Raw genomic sequence first — 18,267 nt, forward strand, 5'->3', positions numbered from 1 at the left:
TATAATTTACATAAAAGAAAAGTTTCACGAGAAGTGGGAGACGGGCTTCAATCCGGGCGTCCAGCAAAGAACCGAAACTGACGTCGATAATTTTGTTTAAATCCGTTATCCTTACCAGTATCGGTTGTCGCCCACAGAAACTTTCTCTATTGTAAATTTAGCAGGAGTGTCTATAGGTAACGTACAGGGGTGGACAAAAATACAAAAATGCCAAAAACACAGAACATTGCAATTTCTAATATGGTGTAAAGGAACTGCTGACATTCACAACAGATCTCCAAAGTGGACCACAAAGGCTCAATAATACTGAAATCTTGTGACTGTGGGGGCCAGGGAACATGCGACGATTCATCCTCTTGCTCACAAAACCAGTCATGGACGAGGCGATCTGTGATAACACAACACCACAATTGCCGAACAACCTTCGTACCATGGGAGGGACCTAATCAGCCAAAAAAATCACACATCCATTGGCAGTAATACAACCTTGGGGCTACCATGGTATCCACGAGATACCACGATATAGCTGCCCAGATCATCAGTTTATCCCCCGTCATGTTTCACTCTCGGGACGTAAACTCGGCCAGAATTTGGAAATAATCTGAAACAAGATTCATCCGACGAAATTACTCTCTTCCTTCGCTCCATCGTTCAGGATATAGATGTTTGGCACCACGTTTTCCAGTTACGGGATTTGTATCTCCGATGAGTGGTTTTGGAATTCCAACTCGCCCAGGAATTCTCTGCTTCTGGAGCTCCCATCGTGTTGTTTTGTTGGTGGCAGGGTTTGCGAGTGCGACATTTCGTTCTGCGCTGAGTTTTGTTCGAGGTCTGTTCAAAAAATTCCGGAACATTCGTAATTTAGCGCCAAAGGTGTGTTGGCATTCCTGCACATTCCTGTATTTAATGTGTAACGGCTGGAAAGTTCATTGTTGTATGTCTTCATTATTGTTCAGTCTGTGTCGAGAAGAACGTTGTGTCATACAGTTGGCGAATTTCTGGATGGCAGAGTTGGAGGAGCAACGCGCCAGAATTAATTTTTACGTGAAACTCAGAGACACACAAAACGATGCAGGAAGCCTACGGTGATGAGTGCTTAAGCGGTACTCGCTGTTACGAATGGTTCACACGGTTTAAAAATGGCCTGACAGAAGATAAAGATGACCCTCGTTCAGGACGCCCTTCGACGTCCACCGACGACGTTCAAGTCAGGGAAATCCACGAAACTGTAATTGCCAATCGAAGACTGACTGTCCATGAGATTGCAGAAGAATGTAACGTTTCAATTGGACCGTGTCCTGAAATCCTGATACAGCATCTTGGAATGCGTCGTGTTGCCGCCAAGTTCATCTCACGGCTCATGAGTCAAGACCAGAAAGACCTTCGCCTCACAATCTGTGAAGAGCTTTTGGATCGCGCAAGTGAGAGGGAGACGTTCCTTCAGAGAATCATAACTGGCGATGAGACGTGGGTCTACGGCTACGATGTTGAGACCAAGGTTCAATCGTCACAGTGGGTCGGGGCAGGTTATTCAAGACGAAAAAGCTCGTCGGGTCAGGTCAAATGTCAAAACCATGTTGATAGTTTTCTTTGACTTCGAAGGATTAGTTCATCATGAATTCGTGCCACAGGATTCAAAATGGCTCTGAGCACTATGGGACTTAACATCTCAGGTCATAAGTCCCCTAGAACTTATAACTGCTTAAACCTAACTAACCTAAGGACATCACACACACCAATGCCCGAGGCAGGAATCGAACCAGCGACCGTAGCAGTCGCGCGTTTCCGGACTGAAGCGCGTAGAACGGCTCGGCCACCGCGGTCGTCTCGTGCTACAGGGACAAACTGTTAATCGATGCTACTATTGGGACGTGTTGCGACACCTGAGAAGGAAACACCGAGACAATTCATGGCTCGTGCATCACGATAACACACCCGCACGTTCATTCCTGTTGGTGCGTGACTGCTGCACTAAAAACGAAATCACTGTGCTGCCTCATCCTCCCATACTCTCCAGACCTGGCCGCTGCGGATCTATTTATTTTATTTCGAAAGTTGAAAACCCTGTTGAAAGGACAAAGATTTGCAACGATAGACGAGGTAAAAGAAAATTCGCAGACGGCACTTCACGCGATCCAGTTAGAGGCGTACCAGGACCGCTCCCGGAGGTGGAAACGACGTTGGGAGCGGTGTATCAATTGTGGGGGAGAGTATTTCGAAGAAGACCATGCACAATAATTAATAGGTAAGCACTCCGTCTTCAGGCCACGAGTGGCCTACCGGGACCATCTCACCGCCGTGAAGATGCGGAGAAGAGGGGCGTGGGGTGAGCACACGTCTCTCCCGGTCGTTATGATGGTATTCTTGACCGAAGTCGCTACTATTCGGTCGAGTAGCTCCTCACTTGGCATCACGAGGCTGAGTGCACCCCGAAAAATGGCAACACCCATCCAAGTGCCGACCAGGTCCGACAGCGCTTAACTTCGGTGATCTCACGGGAACCGGTGTATCCACTGCGGCAAGGCTGTTGCCTATAAGTAAAAGGTAAGCGTAGAAAAGTTTTGTGGACCAATTTCTGGAATTTTTTGAACAGACCTCGTAGCTATTCCGTTATTCTTCATCACAATCCTCTTCCATGACCGTCTATCACGACCACTTCACACACACAATTTCGTCCACATTGTGACTTAGCGGATGACAATTTTCCGCTTTTCCACCGTGCAGTATAAATCTTCGATGCAGTGCCTCTCGAAACACCGAACACTTTGGCTACCTTCGTTACGAAAGCAGCCACCATATGAGAACCAACAGTTTGCCCATGTCCGAATTCACTCAGCTCTGACGCAGTGCACTCACAACTACACAGAACACTCTTCTGACAATGACTGACACATGCAACGTATTGTGGACACGGCGCAGCAAAGTTAATACTGCATCAGTGTCGACGTCCCGTGAAACGAGGTCTATTGTGAATTCGCTTATTTTGACATGGGCTGTATTTTAAAAACTGAGAGCTAGGCTGGCCACTAGAACCTGCTCCTTCTTTGTCTATAAATTCAGAGACATGTTCACGTACTCTATTCTTCAAAGTTTTACTGCACGTACGGATGCTTGCTTGCCTCGCGGAGAGATATTTGCTTCAGCAACGTAATCTCTATGGGATAAAGAGGAAGATATGATAATAAAATGGAACTTCAACTTCCTGAATCCGATCATTATTACCTCAGTTCTTTTAGAACTGTGTTGGTACAGAGGGGAAACAGTAAGTTACGTGGTTGGTACAGTCTGCTGTTCTCGTATCAACTGTTCACATACGAACTTAATATCCAACTGAAAGGGGTTAAACTTATATTCGCCTCTATCTGCCTCCTCCACTGACATCGCTTTGAAATGATGATGAATATGTATTTAACTGCTCATTGTTCATATATCTTTAATAGCCACTGACGTGGGGGTATTGTGGTATCTATAACATGTATATGAGTAGTGATTACGAAAGAAGAGAAACGGAGTTAAAGATTCAGTTTTTGCGTAATTATTGAAGTCATAGATTAATATATTTCAAGATGTGCCCACATACTCCCAATATGAAGTTATCTGATGATAGTTTGTTGTTATATGTAGTAGTTCCTAAGAACACCATAAAAATGCAAAACAGTAATGATTTCCTCAATGGAAAATGCCACTGATGTGTTAACGTACAGATGGAAATAATGTAACAACGTATCATGCACTGTAGATCACCATAAAGGAGTTGTGAGAAATTCACGACAGCGTCTGAGTCCATTGCTTAGTAGAATGCATTTACTAGAAAAACATTTGCTATTAAAACTGGATACAGACAGTAATTTGCTTATTTGGAGTTTTACGCTATCACTTTGTGGTTTCGTCTTCCCTATGTCGCAATCAGAGACTCTTTCCATCTAAGAAATGCTGCCAGAAGGTTTTGACAGACATGGAACAATGCATTTCTCTTTCCAAAAAGGGGTCAGATTTCTAGATCATTTGGGTCCACTTACCCACTCGCATGCCAGTTTTTGATGTTTCTCAGCACGTCGCTGCTTTATTGACTTTATATACTGGCTCTTGGTCCTCTAATAGATTAAGATTTCTCTTGTGCCATGAAGACAAAGGATTATGGCATTCATTTTGCGAACGGAACCAGTGTCATGCCGGGGACAGCAGAAGTGCCACTAACGAGACCACGAGTGCATTTAAATACCTACAAGTAGCACAAAATTATGAAGCAAATTCAATTCCGTTCTTTAGTTCTGAAGTACCGAGCTGGATCGAAGTACACATAAAGAAAAAAAAATAGGACACAGGATACAAGGTGGTGTATATATAAAATCTATAATTCCCAGATAGGCTGGTCTGTGGCATGTCAAATGGCAGTAATCTTACGTTACGATTCCAAACATTATTGCATATCTTTCTATGGTGGAGGTTTGAGTCTCACCAGACAATAGGACACCGCGTGAGTGATATCTCCAGTGTCTATTCAAGAATGGGTTCCACACAGGTGATTCACTGTTACATGCAAATGCCACTCTGGAATACTTTTACAGGAAATAATTTCCATACGTGTGTGATGTTTTTAGCGTGGAAAAAAAAATGATGTTAGTCAAGTGGAGTAAAAATGCAAATAAATACTTATACTTATTTGTGCCACTCGTAAATGGTTCAAATGGCTCTAAGCACTATGGGACTTAACATATGAGGTCATCAATCCCTCAGACTTAGAACTCCTTAAACCTAACTACCCTAAGGACATCACACACATCCATGCCCGAGGCAAGATTCCAACCGGCGACCGTAGCAGCAGCGCGGTTCCGGACTGAAGCGCCTAGAACCGCTCGGCCACAATGGCCGGCTGCCACTCGTAACCTCAGCTATCCAGTCAAAAGTATGGGCACGTCAAGGGAGAATTTTGCAGAATTCCATGAGGAACAGCGATTTGCACAGAACCACTTCCTTCCTACTGCTGACGTGAGACACCTAAATTTGGAGTCATACTGGTTTGAGAGCCCAATGGGATGTTTCTGCTGGACGCGTTAAAGACTTAGTTCATGAGAGGTGACTATCACCGAGAGTCATCGCTCCTAGTCACCTGGTCAAGATTTGACGCAGCAGCAGAAGCCACAAAGACAGCAGTTGTTGCCCACATGCAGCGCGAGGACCTCGCATCGTACGGTACCTTCAATGTTGCGAACTATGCCTGACAATAATATGTGCTTTCACACCCAGTTTAAAGTCTTCCTGCCAATGTGCCACTTGTCTTAAAACAGTAAACAATTAACATTCAGGAAAATGTCTATCAGATAATTTTTTAGGTAATGTGTTGTTGTCTTCAAAACTTGGTTTTTGATGGAATGAGGTCAGTTCTTTTATACAGGGTGTTACAAAAAGGTACGGCCAAACTTTCAGGAAACATTCCTCACACACAAATAAAGAAAAGATGTTATGTGGACATGTGTCCGGAAACGCTTAATTTCCATGTTAGAGCTGATTTTAGTTTCTTCCACCTACGCTCAATGGAGCACGTTATCGTGATTTCATACGGGATACTCTACCTGTGCTGCTAGAACATGTGCCTTTACAAGTACGACACAACATGTGGTTCACGCACGATGGAGCTCCTGCACATTTCAGTCGACGTGTTCGTACGCTTCTCAACAACAGATTCGGTGACCGATGGATTGGTAGAGGCGGACCACGCTCTCCTAACCTCAACCCTCTTGACTTTCATTTATGGGGCCATTTGAAAGCTCTTGTCTACGCAACCCCTGTACCAAATGTAGAGACTCTTCGTGCTCGTATTGTGGACGGCTGTGATACAATACGCCATTCTCCAGGGCTGCATCAGCGCATCAGGGATTCCACGCGACAGAGGGTGGATGCATGTATCCTCGCTAACGGAGGACATTTTGAACATTTCCTGTAACAAAGTGTTTGAAGTCACGTTGGTACGTTCTGTTGCTATGTGTTTCCATTCCATGATTAATGTGATTTGAAGAGAAGTAGTAAAATGAGCTCTAACATGGAAAGTAAGCGTTTCCGGACACATGACCACATAACATATTTTCTTTCTTTGTGTGTGGGGAATGTTTCCTGAAAGTTTGGCCGTGCCTTTTTTTAACACCCTGTATTTAAACACTTCAGAGTTATATGTTAACTAATGTAGAAGGCAATGGGCGCGCGGAGTGGCCGCACGGTTTGAGGCGCTATGTCACGGATTGCACAGCCCCTCCCGCCAGAGGTTCGAGTCCTTAGGAATTCACACACATTTGAGCAGAAGGCAACATTAAGGTAAAACTATCCTTAACCTGTTGCCCACTTGGAAGCACCGCACTGGTTTACTAGGCCTGGTCTTACTGAAGACAGCATGCCCACGTCCTTCTGACCTATCACATAGCTTGCTTACAAAGGAAACTACCCATCGCTACCCCTCAAATTTAGTGCTAAAATGCCCCTGTGAATAGCTCGTCAAAAACTGAACACAGATCAAACATGAAAACAGGAAGAAGACGTATTGAACTGTAAAAGAAGAAGCAAAATAGTAACAGTGGACTGTCCAAGCTCAAGGTGTGCAACACCGAGCGTCGAGGTTGTGTTGTTACTTTGTGGGACTGCGAAGAGGGCGATCCGTGTTCAAATCTCTGTCGTCGCCCTCCCTTTTTTGTTCTTTTCCATAAAATTATAAACTTTCCATCTAGTCACTGACGTGTCTGTTCTCCTCCTGTTCTATTGGCAGTTGTGATACTATACATTGGATATAAAATTTGAGCCACTTGATAGAAATATATTGCTGTTGGAAGTAAATGTGATGAATAGTGAGAGCAGGCGAGATGTCGCGTAGATCTCTCACAGAAATGAAAACAACAAATAAACAAATGGTTCAAATGGCTCTAAGCACTATGGGACTTAACATCTGAGGTCATCAGTTCCTAGAACTTAGAACTACTTGAACCTAACTAACCTAAGGACATCACACACATCCATGCCCGAGGCGGTCGCGCGGTTCCAGACTGAAGTGCCTAGAACGGCTCGGTCACAGCGGCCCGTAACAAATAAACAAATGTGAACTATCTTACAACAAAGGCATTCAAGAGTGGAAGCTTCGAAAACGGAAAGCAAGAGGCATTTTTAACATGTGGTATTTGCATAGAACAAATAGGAGGTATGTACGTCTGTAGGTCCCTGCGTTACAGCTCGCTGTCGCAAACGGGCGTTTCACCACGACGCAGGCGCAAATTTGAATGCAGCGAAGAAACACGTCATGACCGGACGGACAGTTCATAAAAAAAAAAAACAGGCATGAGGGAAACGCGTATCTCCCACTTCGCAGTCCACCACCGTGACCAACATAATCAGGACGCGTAGACTATTGAACTTCGCTCTATGTTGCACATCTTGAGTCTGGACCGTTCACTGTTTCTATTTTGCTCCTTTTTTCAGAGCTCAGTACACCTTCTTCCTGTTCTCATGTTCGATCTGTGTTCAGTTTGTGACAGGCTATCCGCTGGACCATCTTACCGCTAAATTTGTAAGGGATGCATTGGGGAGTTTCCCTCGTTAGCGCAGTATAGGAGAATCTACAGTTTAAAGTAGATAATAAACAATGTTGGAAGTTTGCGTTTTTAAAATTTGCAAATAATTTCCAGAAATAAAAGAAATGGTAAGTGACAGAAAAAAGTCCTAGGATCAGTTGGGCTTTGAATCCCAGACCATTGGATTTGTAATACGATACGCATTCAGCCACCGAACAATTGTTCTAATAAACTGCAATCTCGACGGACTGATGCTTGGTGAATGGGGTGTAGGGTTATTGCCAAAACGTGTTGAATGTAGTTCACATATGCGTAGTGCAGATAATCCGCCTGAAATCCCAAATCTGCTTTTTTGTAAACCAAAATTCCAATACCGTATCTGGATGGTGATGTAAACATTCCAGTTTTGGCAATGGAACAGACGGCAAGTATTTCATATCCTTTATTTAAATGAAGTGCATTTTTGTCTGTCTAAGGAGGAACTAGTAACTTAAATGCTGATATAATGGCCGAAATAGTAAAATCGAATAGATTGGTTGCTGCCTTACATTTTGCACAAGTGGCTACTATGTCCACTCTCTCTTTTACTCGTAAGCGCTATCATACATACCAAAAAGACGGTGTCAAAACATTCGCTCTTTATGCAGTCGAAAATTTTCTAGACATTCTGAGTGTCCAAATTGTTTGTGTTCCACCAGCAATCACTTCGGAATGTTTCCACAATGCATGTGCTCTTAATGGGTGCAAAGAAGCAATTTCGCTCACATTAATCGGCGTAGGTAAGAGTTTTAATCCCAATCCCTCCCCCTGTTCCTCCTCCTCCTCTCGATTTCACTAACATCACTAAAGAAACCGAACTCGATTAAATATGTAACGGAGGTACCGATAACCAAACTCCACTAAGCTGATAAAATCGAAACAGCTGATTACTATCCATGGAAAACGAACTGAATTCTGAAAACTAATATTCCATATGGCTAGCAAAATCTATTCACAACCATCACGTAAATGTGTCAGTGGAATTTGCTTTTAAACGTGGTAACAAAAGCTACCGATTCTCGACTCCACTGACTGTTGTCTGTGAAGCGCGAGAGGAAGGATGAGCTAACTCGTCATTCGCGTTGCTGCAACAATGGCGTCCTCAGTCCTCATGCGAACTGAAACGTAAAAACCACCCTGTTATTTTAAACCACACAGTAACATCAATTCAGTCACGCCCACGCCCTAAAATACATTTTTATCGTGCTGGTGCAAGTTATCGTTGTTGAACACAAATGCAGCACTCAGTTGCTTTATTGCAATCAGTACGTTTGATATCAATTACAAGCATTATTTATAATCATCAAAATCGACCAATAAGTATCACGTCAATTAGCTTCCCGAGCTGGAGGAAGTATATCCTACACTGAAGCGACAAAGAAACTGGTATAGGCACATCTATCAAGTAAAGAGATATGTAAACAGGCAGAAGACGGCGCTGCTGTCGGCAATGCCTCTATAAGACAACAAATGTCTAGCGCAGTAGTTAGATCGGTTACTGCCGCTACAATAGAAGGTTATCAAAATTAATGTGAGTTTGAGCGTTGTGTCATAGTCGGTGCACGAGCGATGGGACACAGCATCTCTAAGATAACGATGGAGTGGGGAACTTTCTTACGGCGAATTTACGAATGTATATTAGGAAATCGGACATGGCTGCGCTCGGAAAAAGATCCTGCAAGAACAGGACGAATAACGACTGAAGATAATAAGTCAATGTGACACAAGTGCAACCCTTCTGCAAATTGCTGCAGATTTCAGTTCCGTGCGATTGACAGGTGTCAGCGTGCGAAGCATTCAACGAAACATCATCGATATGGACTTTCGGAGCCGAAGGCCCACTCGTGTATCCTTGATGACTGCACAAAGCATTACGCCTCGCCCGGGTCTATCAACACCGACATTGGATTGGAAACGTGTGTGGAAAGATGTTGCCTGGTTGGACGAACCTCGTTCCAAATTGTGTCGAGCGGACGGACGTGTACGGGTATGGAGACAACCTGCATATCAGCAGGGGACTGTTCAAGCTGGTGGAGTCTCTGTAATAGTGTTGAGCGTGCGCAGTTGGAGTGATACGGGACCCCTGACGCGTCTAGATACGACTCTGACAGGTGACACATACGTAAGCATCGTGTCTGATCACCTGCTTCCATTCATGTCCGTTATGCCTTCCGACGTTCTTGGACAAATGGAGCAGGACAATGCGACACCCCACTCGTCCAGAATTGCTACAGAGTGGCTCCAGGAACAGTCTTCTGAGTGTAAACACTTCCGCTGGCCACCAAACTCTGCAGACATGAACATTATTGAGCATATCTGGGACGCCTTGCAACGTACTGTTTGGAAGAGACTTCCCTCTCGTACTCTCACGAATTTATGGAGAGCCCTGCAGGATTCACTTCCCTCCAGCACTGATTCAGACATTAGTCGAATGCATGGCACGTCGTGTTCTGGCACTTCTGCATGCTCGCTGGGGCCATACACGATATTAGGCAGGTGTACCAATTTCTTTGGCTCTTTAGTGTATATAAATAGCATCCTCAGGAGCTATTAATAGTGAGAAGGCTACAACATAGCCCAAGAGCCCCGAACGCCACGTCTGTGATTACTCTGAACACGACTTAAACTTTTCAAACCACTGCTCGCGCACCAGTTCAGTAAAAGTCAAGTGTAGACACCTGAAGTCATAATTGTTTTCGATAAGAGGGCTAACTAGTTTTTCTGTACGTTGCTATCAGCCCTACTCTGCAGGATGTAAGCTAATTACGCATGGCGGTTGGTGGAGAGGCAGTGCCAGAGCATCGGGCCGAAAAGCGTAGTAATAGATGATCACAGAATGGAGGTAGGAAATGAAAAGTTGCTTTCCGGTGACGTCCTGTGCTCTACCTTCCTGTTTCAAGATTAAAAAAAGGGATGCCACAACATTCGGCTCACTGGTTTTCTTCAAACATTGTACACTTTTAGTAGACAATTAGGACAACGTAATCTGCAAGTAGTAAGCTGTACAAACTTACGTGATTTCGAGAAAACTGCTAAAGCAGTTTTATGCGTGAATGACGTATCGGTGAGTTACGACACTGAGCACGAGCTGGCACCGATCGTGGTTGGTTGGCTTGTGGGATTAAAGGGACCAGACTGCTACAGTCATTGGTCCCGTTTACCAAAACTGCAAACACCCACACGGAATAAAAACGAACAATGGGCGTTAGAACAGACGACATGGGACAAGAAGTACGCAGACTGAGACGAGACAAAAGGAATTTAAAATCACACAGAGTGTGAGGTGACGATCGTGTATTTGGCGTTCAAGCTCCGTAATCGGTGGATCGAGTGCCGCTCATTTTTTTTTTTAAATTTATATTTTTTTCGAAACCAGTAGTATTTTTTCGCACTGTTACATCCGAAAGATAATATGACGAAAAGACACGTGTATTTGCAAGAAGTTTTATTGAATTTCCAAAGTTATTTGGCTGTTTACAAATTTTTATTATTACATAGAACATTATGTGACTTTTATTTCTATGACCAAGTTGAAAACTGTATCAAGTGGATTCAGACTTGCTCACATTTGAATGACAACGAACGAGAAATTGCTTCTCGTGAAGATGCTATTAAATTACATATACTCACACAATTTTCGGTACCGATATTAGGAAATGTTACGTTATGCATCGTGTACATCCAAACTGTCGGATTTTCTGGCAGATTAAAACTGTGCGCCGGGCCGAGACTCTAACTCGGGACCTTTGCCTTTCGGGGGCAAGTGATCTACCAACTGAGCTACCCAGGCACGACTCACGACCCGAACTCACAGCTCTAATTCCGTCAGTACCTCGTCTTCTAGATTCCATACTTCACAGCAGCTCTTCTGCGAAAGGCAATGGTACCGAGTTCGAGTCTCGGTCCTGCACTTAGTTTTAATCTGCCAAGAAGTTTCATATCAGCGTACACTTCACTGCAGATAGAAAATCTCATTCTGTCGTAAAAAAGATAATTTTTTCAAAATATCAAGGGGTTTTGTTTTTACTTAGGAACTCCAAAGATTCCTTGCACATGCGGGAAAATCGCAGCCATTCGATGTAGTGGATGCCGTTTTAATTTATATTTTCTGTGTTCCTAAGAATATCATTATGCAGCTTGTAACGTCTAAAGCAAATCCGACGATTAATCTATGTTACCCTCATATTCTGGCATATTGTAAGCATGTAGACACGAAGCAGTTCCGGTACTCAGGTATAAGGCTTTTCGAAAACCTTAATGCATAAGGCCCTTTACAGGTCGATAATTGTTAATATATGATTTGTTGTGTAGTAAAAGTTAGCAAACAATCAAATACAATTAGGAATTCAATATAAGTTCGTGAAAATCCACGTGTCTTTTCACCATGTTACCTTTCAAATGTAACATGTGGGAAACAATATGGCTGGCGTTGAAAAAAATATCAGTTAAAAAAATAAAGACAAGCTGGACTCGGTTCATCGATCCACCGATTACTGAGCTTGAATGCTAACCACATGACCGCCGCCATCTCGTGTTCACGGACGCAACACACCGGTACATCACTGACGCGGAAAATTTCTCTTGCGATTTTCTCGAAATTGCCATTGTAATACAACTTACTATTTGCACATTATGTTGTCCTTACCGACTACTAAAAGTGTGGAAAGGTTGAAGCCGTGGTCCCAACGTCGTGACCACCCAAGACTTGGTCGAATGCAGCTAACTGAAAGCTCGGGAACAGCTGTGACGAACATTCTTCGACGAAACAAAATTAACCAATTTAAAAATAGGTTCATGTCACTTAGTCCCTGCTTCATTTATGAGACGCGAATGTTGTCAACTATGCACCCTCACATTTTTTTTGTTTTTAATTTACGTGCTTCATCATTTTCTCGAGATTACATTCACATTTCTGCAAATCTACTCTGTTTATCTTCGTGCAGTGTGCATACTGTTTTAATACTGTTTCAGAGAGTTTTCCTCAACGTTTTCCCTTTTTTGTAAATAAATTTTGGAACGTTGCTTTGTCCATAACTGGAAAAAAGTGTCTTTATCTAGACCATTACGACGTTAATTACCATCATGGCATCATATGCACAGTATCCAGTACTTCGGATGCCTTTATTTTGAGACCATTCGTATCGTCTCTATAAAACAATTTACAAAGACTGTAGGTGCGGGTGATGGTAAATAATCACTCTAGGAAATAGTGTGTCTTACACATACGAAATAACTACTTCGTAATTGTGAAGTACACAGCGTTGCAACGAAATTCGATAGTGCATAATATTTACCAAAATAATTGAACTTAACTGAATACATATCTGTGAACTACATCATCTTTTCCTTTTCTTCTTGTTTTGACAGAGTAAGCAAATAAAATAGATTTTATGATTTTCACTTTCTATACGGATCTCACGAGGGAAATTAAATGCAAATGAAAATACGGTAATTATTTTAACTACAATTTCGAAATCCCAAATTGCTATGTAGTATTTTTTCCGAGAACTAGAGACGCACCTACATTAAGTAGGACCCTATTCATTGCTTCGCCAAAAAGATACAGCGCATATTATTCTCACATCACAAGCAGTTAAGACTGTTACGCGCCTTCCGATGTCAAAGGTGTGAACAATCTGATCACAACGGCAATGATATAATCAGACACTTTTTACGCTCTGTCTGGCGTGGTTTTATACATGTAACATCCATTTTCAAACAAGAATGAAGCCTTTCGCAGCGACTAAAATGCACAGCGCAATGAACTGTTGTAGTAAACCTACATCAATACTACATTGCGATGTAACAGATAATGTTTACAAGTTATGATATCAGTAAAGTAACAGTGGTGTCAGCCGCATGTGGCAAATTTGAACATTAACGAACTATCGTCAGAGAAATGCTATGTCAACTGTAAAGGCGTTGAACGCGAAACAGTTTACAGGAAAAATACGAAGCAATTCTCGCGATGATCATCCTTATAACGTACTCTTTTGGATTACTGAACAAGCCAAATATCTCAAATTTGCCAACGACGTAAGTCTTGAGAACGTGTGTTATTGCAAATACGAAAAAGCGTAGCCCTCTGCCCAGAGAGTTGTGGATTGGCACAGAGAGTTGTAGAACAGCGGCGAGTGCACAACGGCGAGCTTATAAGGCGCCGGGTGTTTTGGGGACAAGGGCAGGCGTCGAAAACTAAATATGGAAAGTAGTTGCGCAGGAATGCGTTGTTCTGCGACGCAAGAAGAAACGCCGACGGTCGGATCAGGGAAACAGAAAAGGCAATTCGCTTCGTACCAACCGCATATCGAATGTAGAGCCAGAACTCTGAATACAAGGTTCGCGAAGACGATTTATTGGACATCTACGTGCAGAAAATTATGTGTAGTAATCAGTCTACTAAAGAATAAACTATCATTTTTATGTTACAACGTCACGAGCTATGTACGACATATTTAACTGTTTCCCAGAGCCTTTGTAACTGAGCGAATTTTTGTTGTTTACTTGCACATCGTTCAGATGACACACAAAAATGAAACCTTCGATGGAGTCAATTGGTTTGCTGTCTGTGTTAATCTGTGCAGAAGAAAAGAACGAAAGTGATTACAGCAGGAGGAAACTGGCCTTCTCAGGATTGCTAGGTAAACAGTGTTTAATAAATAGATAACTTTGGTAATTAGCAAGCTGCTGGTTCTAATGTAGGTTTTACAAATTACAACAAACCCAGTGAATACTAAAGAAAAAATTTAGAAAAGAAAATGAAAACGTTATTCAAACGCAGTATGGAAACGTGCGTATCCTAAACGCTCAGAGATCGATGTAATCTTTACGTTTGAAAAATAAAAGAAAGAGAGTTTACTACAAACTGGGAATAGGATCAAAGTTACCGTTCACCGTAAGGATCCTCTCATATAACACGAAAACAATGAATACTTTTGTTGAATTTTCAGCATTGTGTGGTGATAGTCAATACCGTAGATGATGTAATGTGGGCCACATATTACAGTAAAACATTCACCGGTCGAAACAGCGAAAGTAACACGATTATCGCTTACAATAAAATGCAGTTAAGCTGCATCGGCTTAAAATGTATGAAAACATTATGAACACAACCGACTCTCATGAGCATGCATGTTTTGCTGTAAACATGCGCAGCTCCACCTACTGATAAACCAAGGTAATGTTAAGTTATCACTCCCATCGTGTGCTTACGAGATAAACGATAAATAAGTTACAATGTTGTCGCCTGTCAAGAAGATAATCATAACAAACAAAACTTTTTTTATAGAACGTCAGTTGCGTCATGTTGTTTGTACAGGGGAAGTTCAGAATATCCACAGCAAACGATCAGCAGCGGTAAATGCCGAAAACACTTTTCTATGTAATTTTAAATAGTAAAGCTGCTCAATGTGAACATTACATTTGTTATACTTGTACTGTTGCTCACTGAAAACGATACGAGACGCTGTATCTCTTTTTTTATTGTTGTAAACACCGGATATATCGTCGACGTCACAAGTAAAGAATTTTCTAAAAACGTGCTAAATGAGGCAGCAATTGTAACGAAACAGTCAAATGCTTACAGAAGAAGCATGATCGATCTTCCTGATGTTGTAACGTTACAAATCGCTGGTTTTAATTAAATATATTACACAGCAGGAATACAATACTTGTTCATCAACATTGCACTCTTCCGTGTCTTTATTAATGATCCTTAGTAAATTTTAATATGCGTACAAGAACGTTTCTGCATATACAAGTTAATTTCGTATAAAAGAGCGGGTAATTATGAACTATTTTGTTTCTCTGCTTCACTCGTGAGCATACGTGTGGAAGAATTTGAGTTACTCGAAGATTGGTATTTATTCACTAGTACTCACTATTTTTCGAACCGTTATCCTACAGCTATCCGCCGAAGTTGAGGTTGGAAAAGAAAGTTCTTTAACAACTTCCTGATATATCAAAAACTATTTTTAACAGACATTTTCGGATTAAAAGTAGAAGTTTGCTAATATTGTGCGGAAAGTAATTCGATTTTAATTAATTTTTCCAGTTTGTGATAACGATTTTAAAAAATCTGAGGAAAGGAAGTAAACTAACAACAGCGGAAGACAGGCTAAAAAAATAAAAAGGTCACTTAGGTACACAATGGCAGATGTGTCGGTAATAGTGCCAGAGTAAGTATACGCACAGAGCTTCACTAAATTTTGAGTAATGTATCACAACAGTCAAAATCCAATGATAAAACATCAGAGATGAATAACTAAGCAAAAAGTATTTTTTATGGCGGAAAATAAATAATATTTATCTTCCTTTTACTTCTATGCTGAACAGTTGAATTTTTTTTCCTTTACACTTCAACTTGTATTGATTCTGAAGATACAATGCTCCAACTTCGGAAGCATTATACAAAAATCGATTCACAATGAACACTGCAGCTGTAAGTATATCTTGAGAGCACGAGACATGTTGTCCGTCCATCAGCAGGTATGGAGACATAACACAGTACATCGATTCCTGAGTATATGAATGATGAAAAACCCTTGTGGCTTTCCAAGTCGACTGCAACTGAACTGCTACACTGTAAATACGGTTACGTGAATACAGATATAAAAGATAAATAAAAGCATTTGTTTTCTATCGTGCAACTGTTAGCTACTGACGTCCGTATCTCCTCCACACCTATAGAAATTGCGCAAAAAAATTAAATAATACGTGTATCAAAACGTCGTCGCCTTTCCGGCAAACCGAATGCAGTCGTGAAACACGAGATAAAATTATTCGTCGTAGTAATTGCGAATTATGTGGGTTCCTATCTAAATAGATGTCGCTAGCTGTGCCAGTAAAGGGAGGCGTTAGCGAGGCGGCGCGCCTACCTGAGAAGGGCGAGCAGGAGGAGCGCGACCCGCATGGTGCGGCGGCGCCGAGTGTCTGCTGGGCTGTCCGCCGCGGCGCTGCCTCAGCCTGGCCCGCCGGCCGGCGCCTCGCGACGCGCTCACCCGTGTGCGCTCCCGCCGCCCTCACGACCCATACTGACAGCTTCCCCCGCGCCACCGCCAGGGTGCTCTGCCAGCGCGAGCGCCCTCACCGGCATTTGTTTCAGCGATGCAACAGACGCTTAACCGCAGTCTGCGAGTTACGAAGAGCCGACATTGCGGCGGTCAAGGGCTCGCACGCACTGTGAGACGTCAGAAGCGAACGTTACGAGCAAATGCTGGCAGTACCTGAACTCATAAAGGTATCTGTACTGCCAGCAAATATTGCAGCAGAATACCGTTATTCTCAATTATATTCTGAACAAGGACTTGCCAATGACATCTTTGCTTTACCCAACTTAGTTCTCCCAGTAAGGTTATTATAAACAAAGTATTTGATCTGATGAACATCCGCAACTGAGGAACATATTTATGGAATAAAAATACTCTTCAGTTGCTAATAATTTTCTTAATTTATTCCACGACCTTTCTCGAAGCGTAAAGCTTTATAAGTAGATGCCACGAAATAATTATGAAAACATGAACGCGTGGCGGTCGGGCCAGTCTATCGTTAGGCATCACACCCTCTTCAAACAAACGCTTGGAGCGTAGGATCAGACATCACAACGCCCGTCTGGACAGCAATATACGGAAGCTTCGAAACCGGTCGTGGAATAAATTAAGAAAATTACTAGCAACTGAAGCGGATTTTTATTCTATACACTTATAACTGCACTACAGTCACATTTCTCAAAATGCAACTTTTCACAAGGTTGCGTATGTCAGCCAGGGTTTAGGTGTAATCACAACTTAGAACTTCAACAGAGCGTTTGCCTGATTTATTTGGGAAAGACTCTTTGTCCACTTTATGTCCCGTGTAAAATTAGTTGTTGCTTTTACGAATGTCTTCTAGCGTGCGGGTGCAACCGCGATGAGCTCATGTAGTGATCTCGCTCACTTTCTGGCCTCGATAGTCAAATGTAGCCTATAGCTTACACCTTTTGTTTTCAGCTTCATACTGACCGACGGGAATCACGTTTCAGTTGCAATTTTTCTCACTTCTTTCTTAGTAATACTTAGACATCTTGCTATGTCCTTTTTACCTTTCTTCAATCCCCACGACTGTAAACTTCCTATTTTTTTCTTCGAAATTTAGTAATTTATTCTGGAAAGAGTTCCTCGCAACTAATTCTGGTTGTCTTCGGCTGTGGATTTCCATGTTTATTTTGTTTTATCTGTGTGATTTGTTCTTGATTTCTTTCCCTGAAAATACTGTAATAAAAGCTTGTCATGGTGTCAAAGGAGACATATATACCAGAGGCAACTGATTATTGTTCTAATATTTTTATTGTAATCTATGTGCGGCTTTTGAACGTTGACGTCAGTCGCAGCCAGGGCACAGGTTTCGTTGATTGTGGGTGTTTCAGTATGTATGTTTATCCTGGGGTTGTTTCATAGGGAAAAAATGCAGTTAATGTTTGTGGACTTATATGCTGCTTATACGCGTGTTTGCTGTAACATTTGAGCAGACACCACAGATCCATCTTCTCTGAGTCTACTAAAAATACCGCTGTTTATTTTCAGTTACGTTGCTCTTTGCTTCACTATTACCAGAGATAAATGTTTGAATGTTTCATCTGTAGCCCCAGGAACAGCACATTATGAATAGCACGGTTTTTAAAGAAATTCGTATTTTGGGTCAG

General features: G+C 42.2%; 1 protein-coding gene across 1 annotated transcript in view; it reads right to left on the bottom strand.

Moving 5' to 3' along the window:
- The window catches only part of LOC126336470 (protein singed wings 2), a 375,279-nt gene extending 358,656 nt beyond the window's left edge, over positions 1 to 16,623 (bottom strand). The window contains exon 1 of the mRNA XM_050000213.1: positions 16,466 to 16,623. Coding sequence (XP_049856170.1) covers positions 16,466 to 16,500 — 35 coding nt within the window. The 5' untranslated portion in view covers positions 16,501 to 16,623. The remainder of the gene's footprint in view (positions 1 to 16,465) is intronic.
- Positions 16,624 to 18,267: the final 1,644 nt, after the last annotated feature.

Source organism: Schistocerca gregaria, chromosome 1 (genome assembly GCF_023897955.1).
Source record: "Schistocerca gregaria isolate iqSchGreg1 chromosome 1, iqSchGreg1.2, whole genome shotgun sequence".
NCBI lineage: Eukaryota > Metazoa > Arthropoda > Insecta > Orthoptera > Acrididae > Schistocerca > Schistocerca gregaria.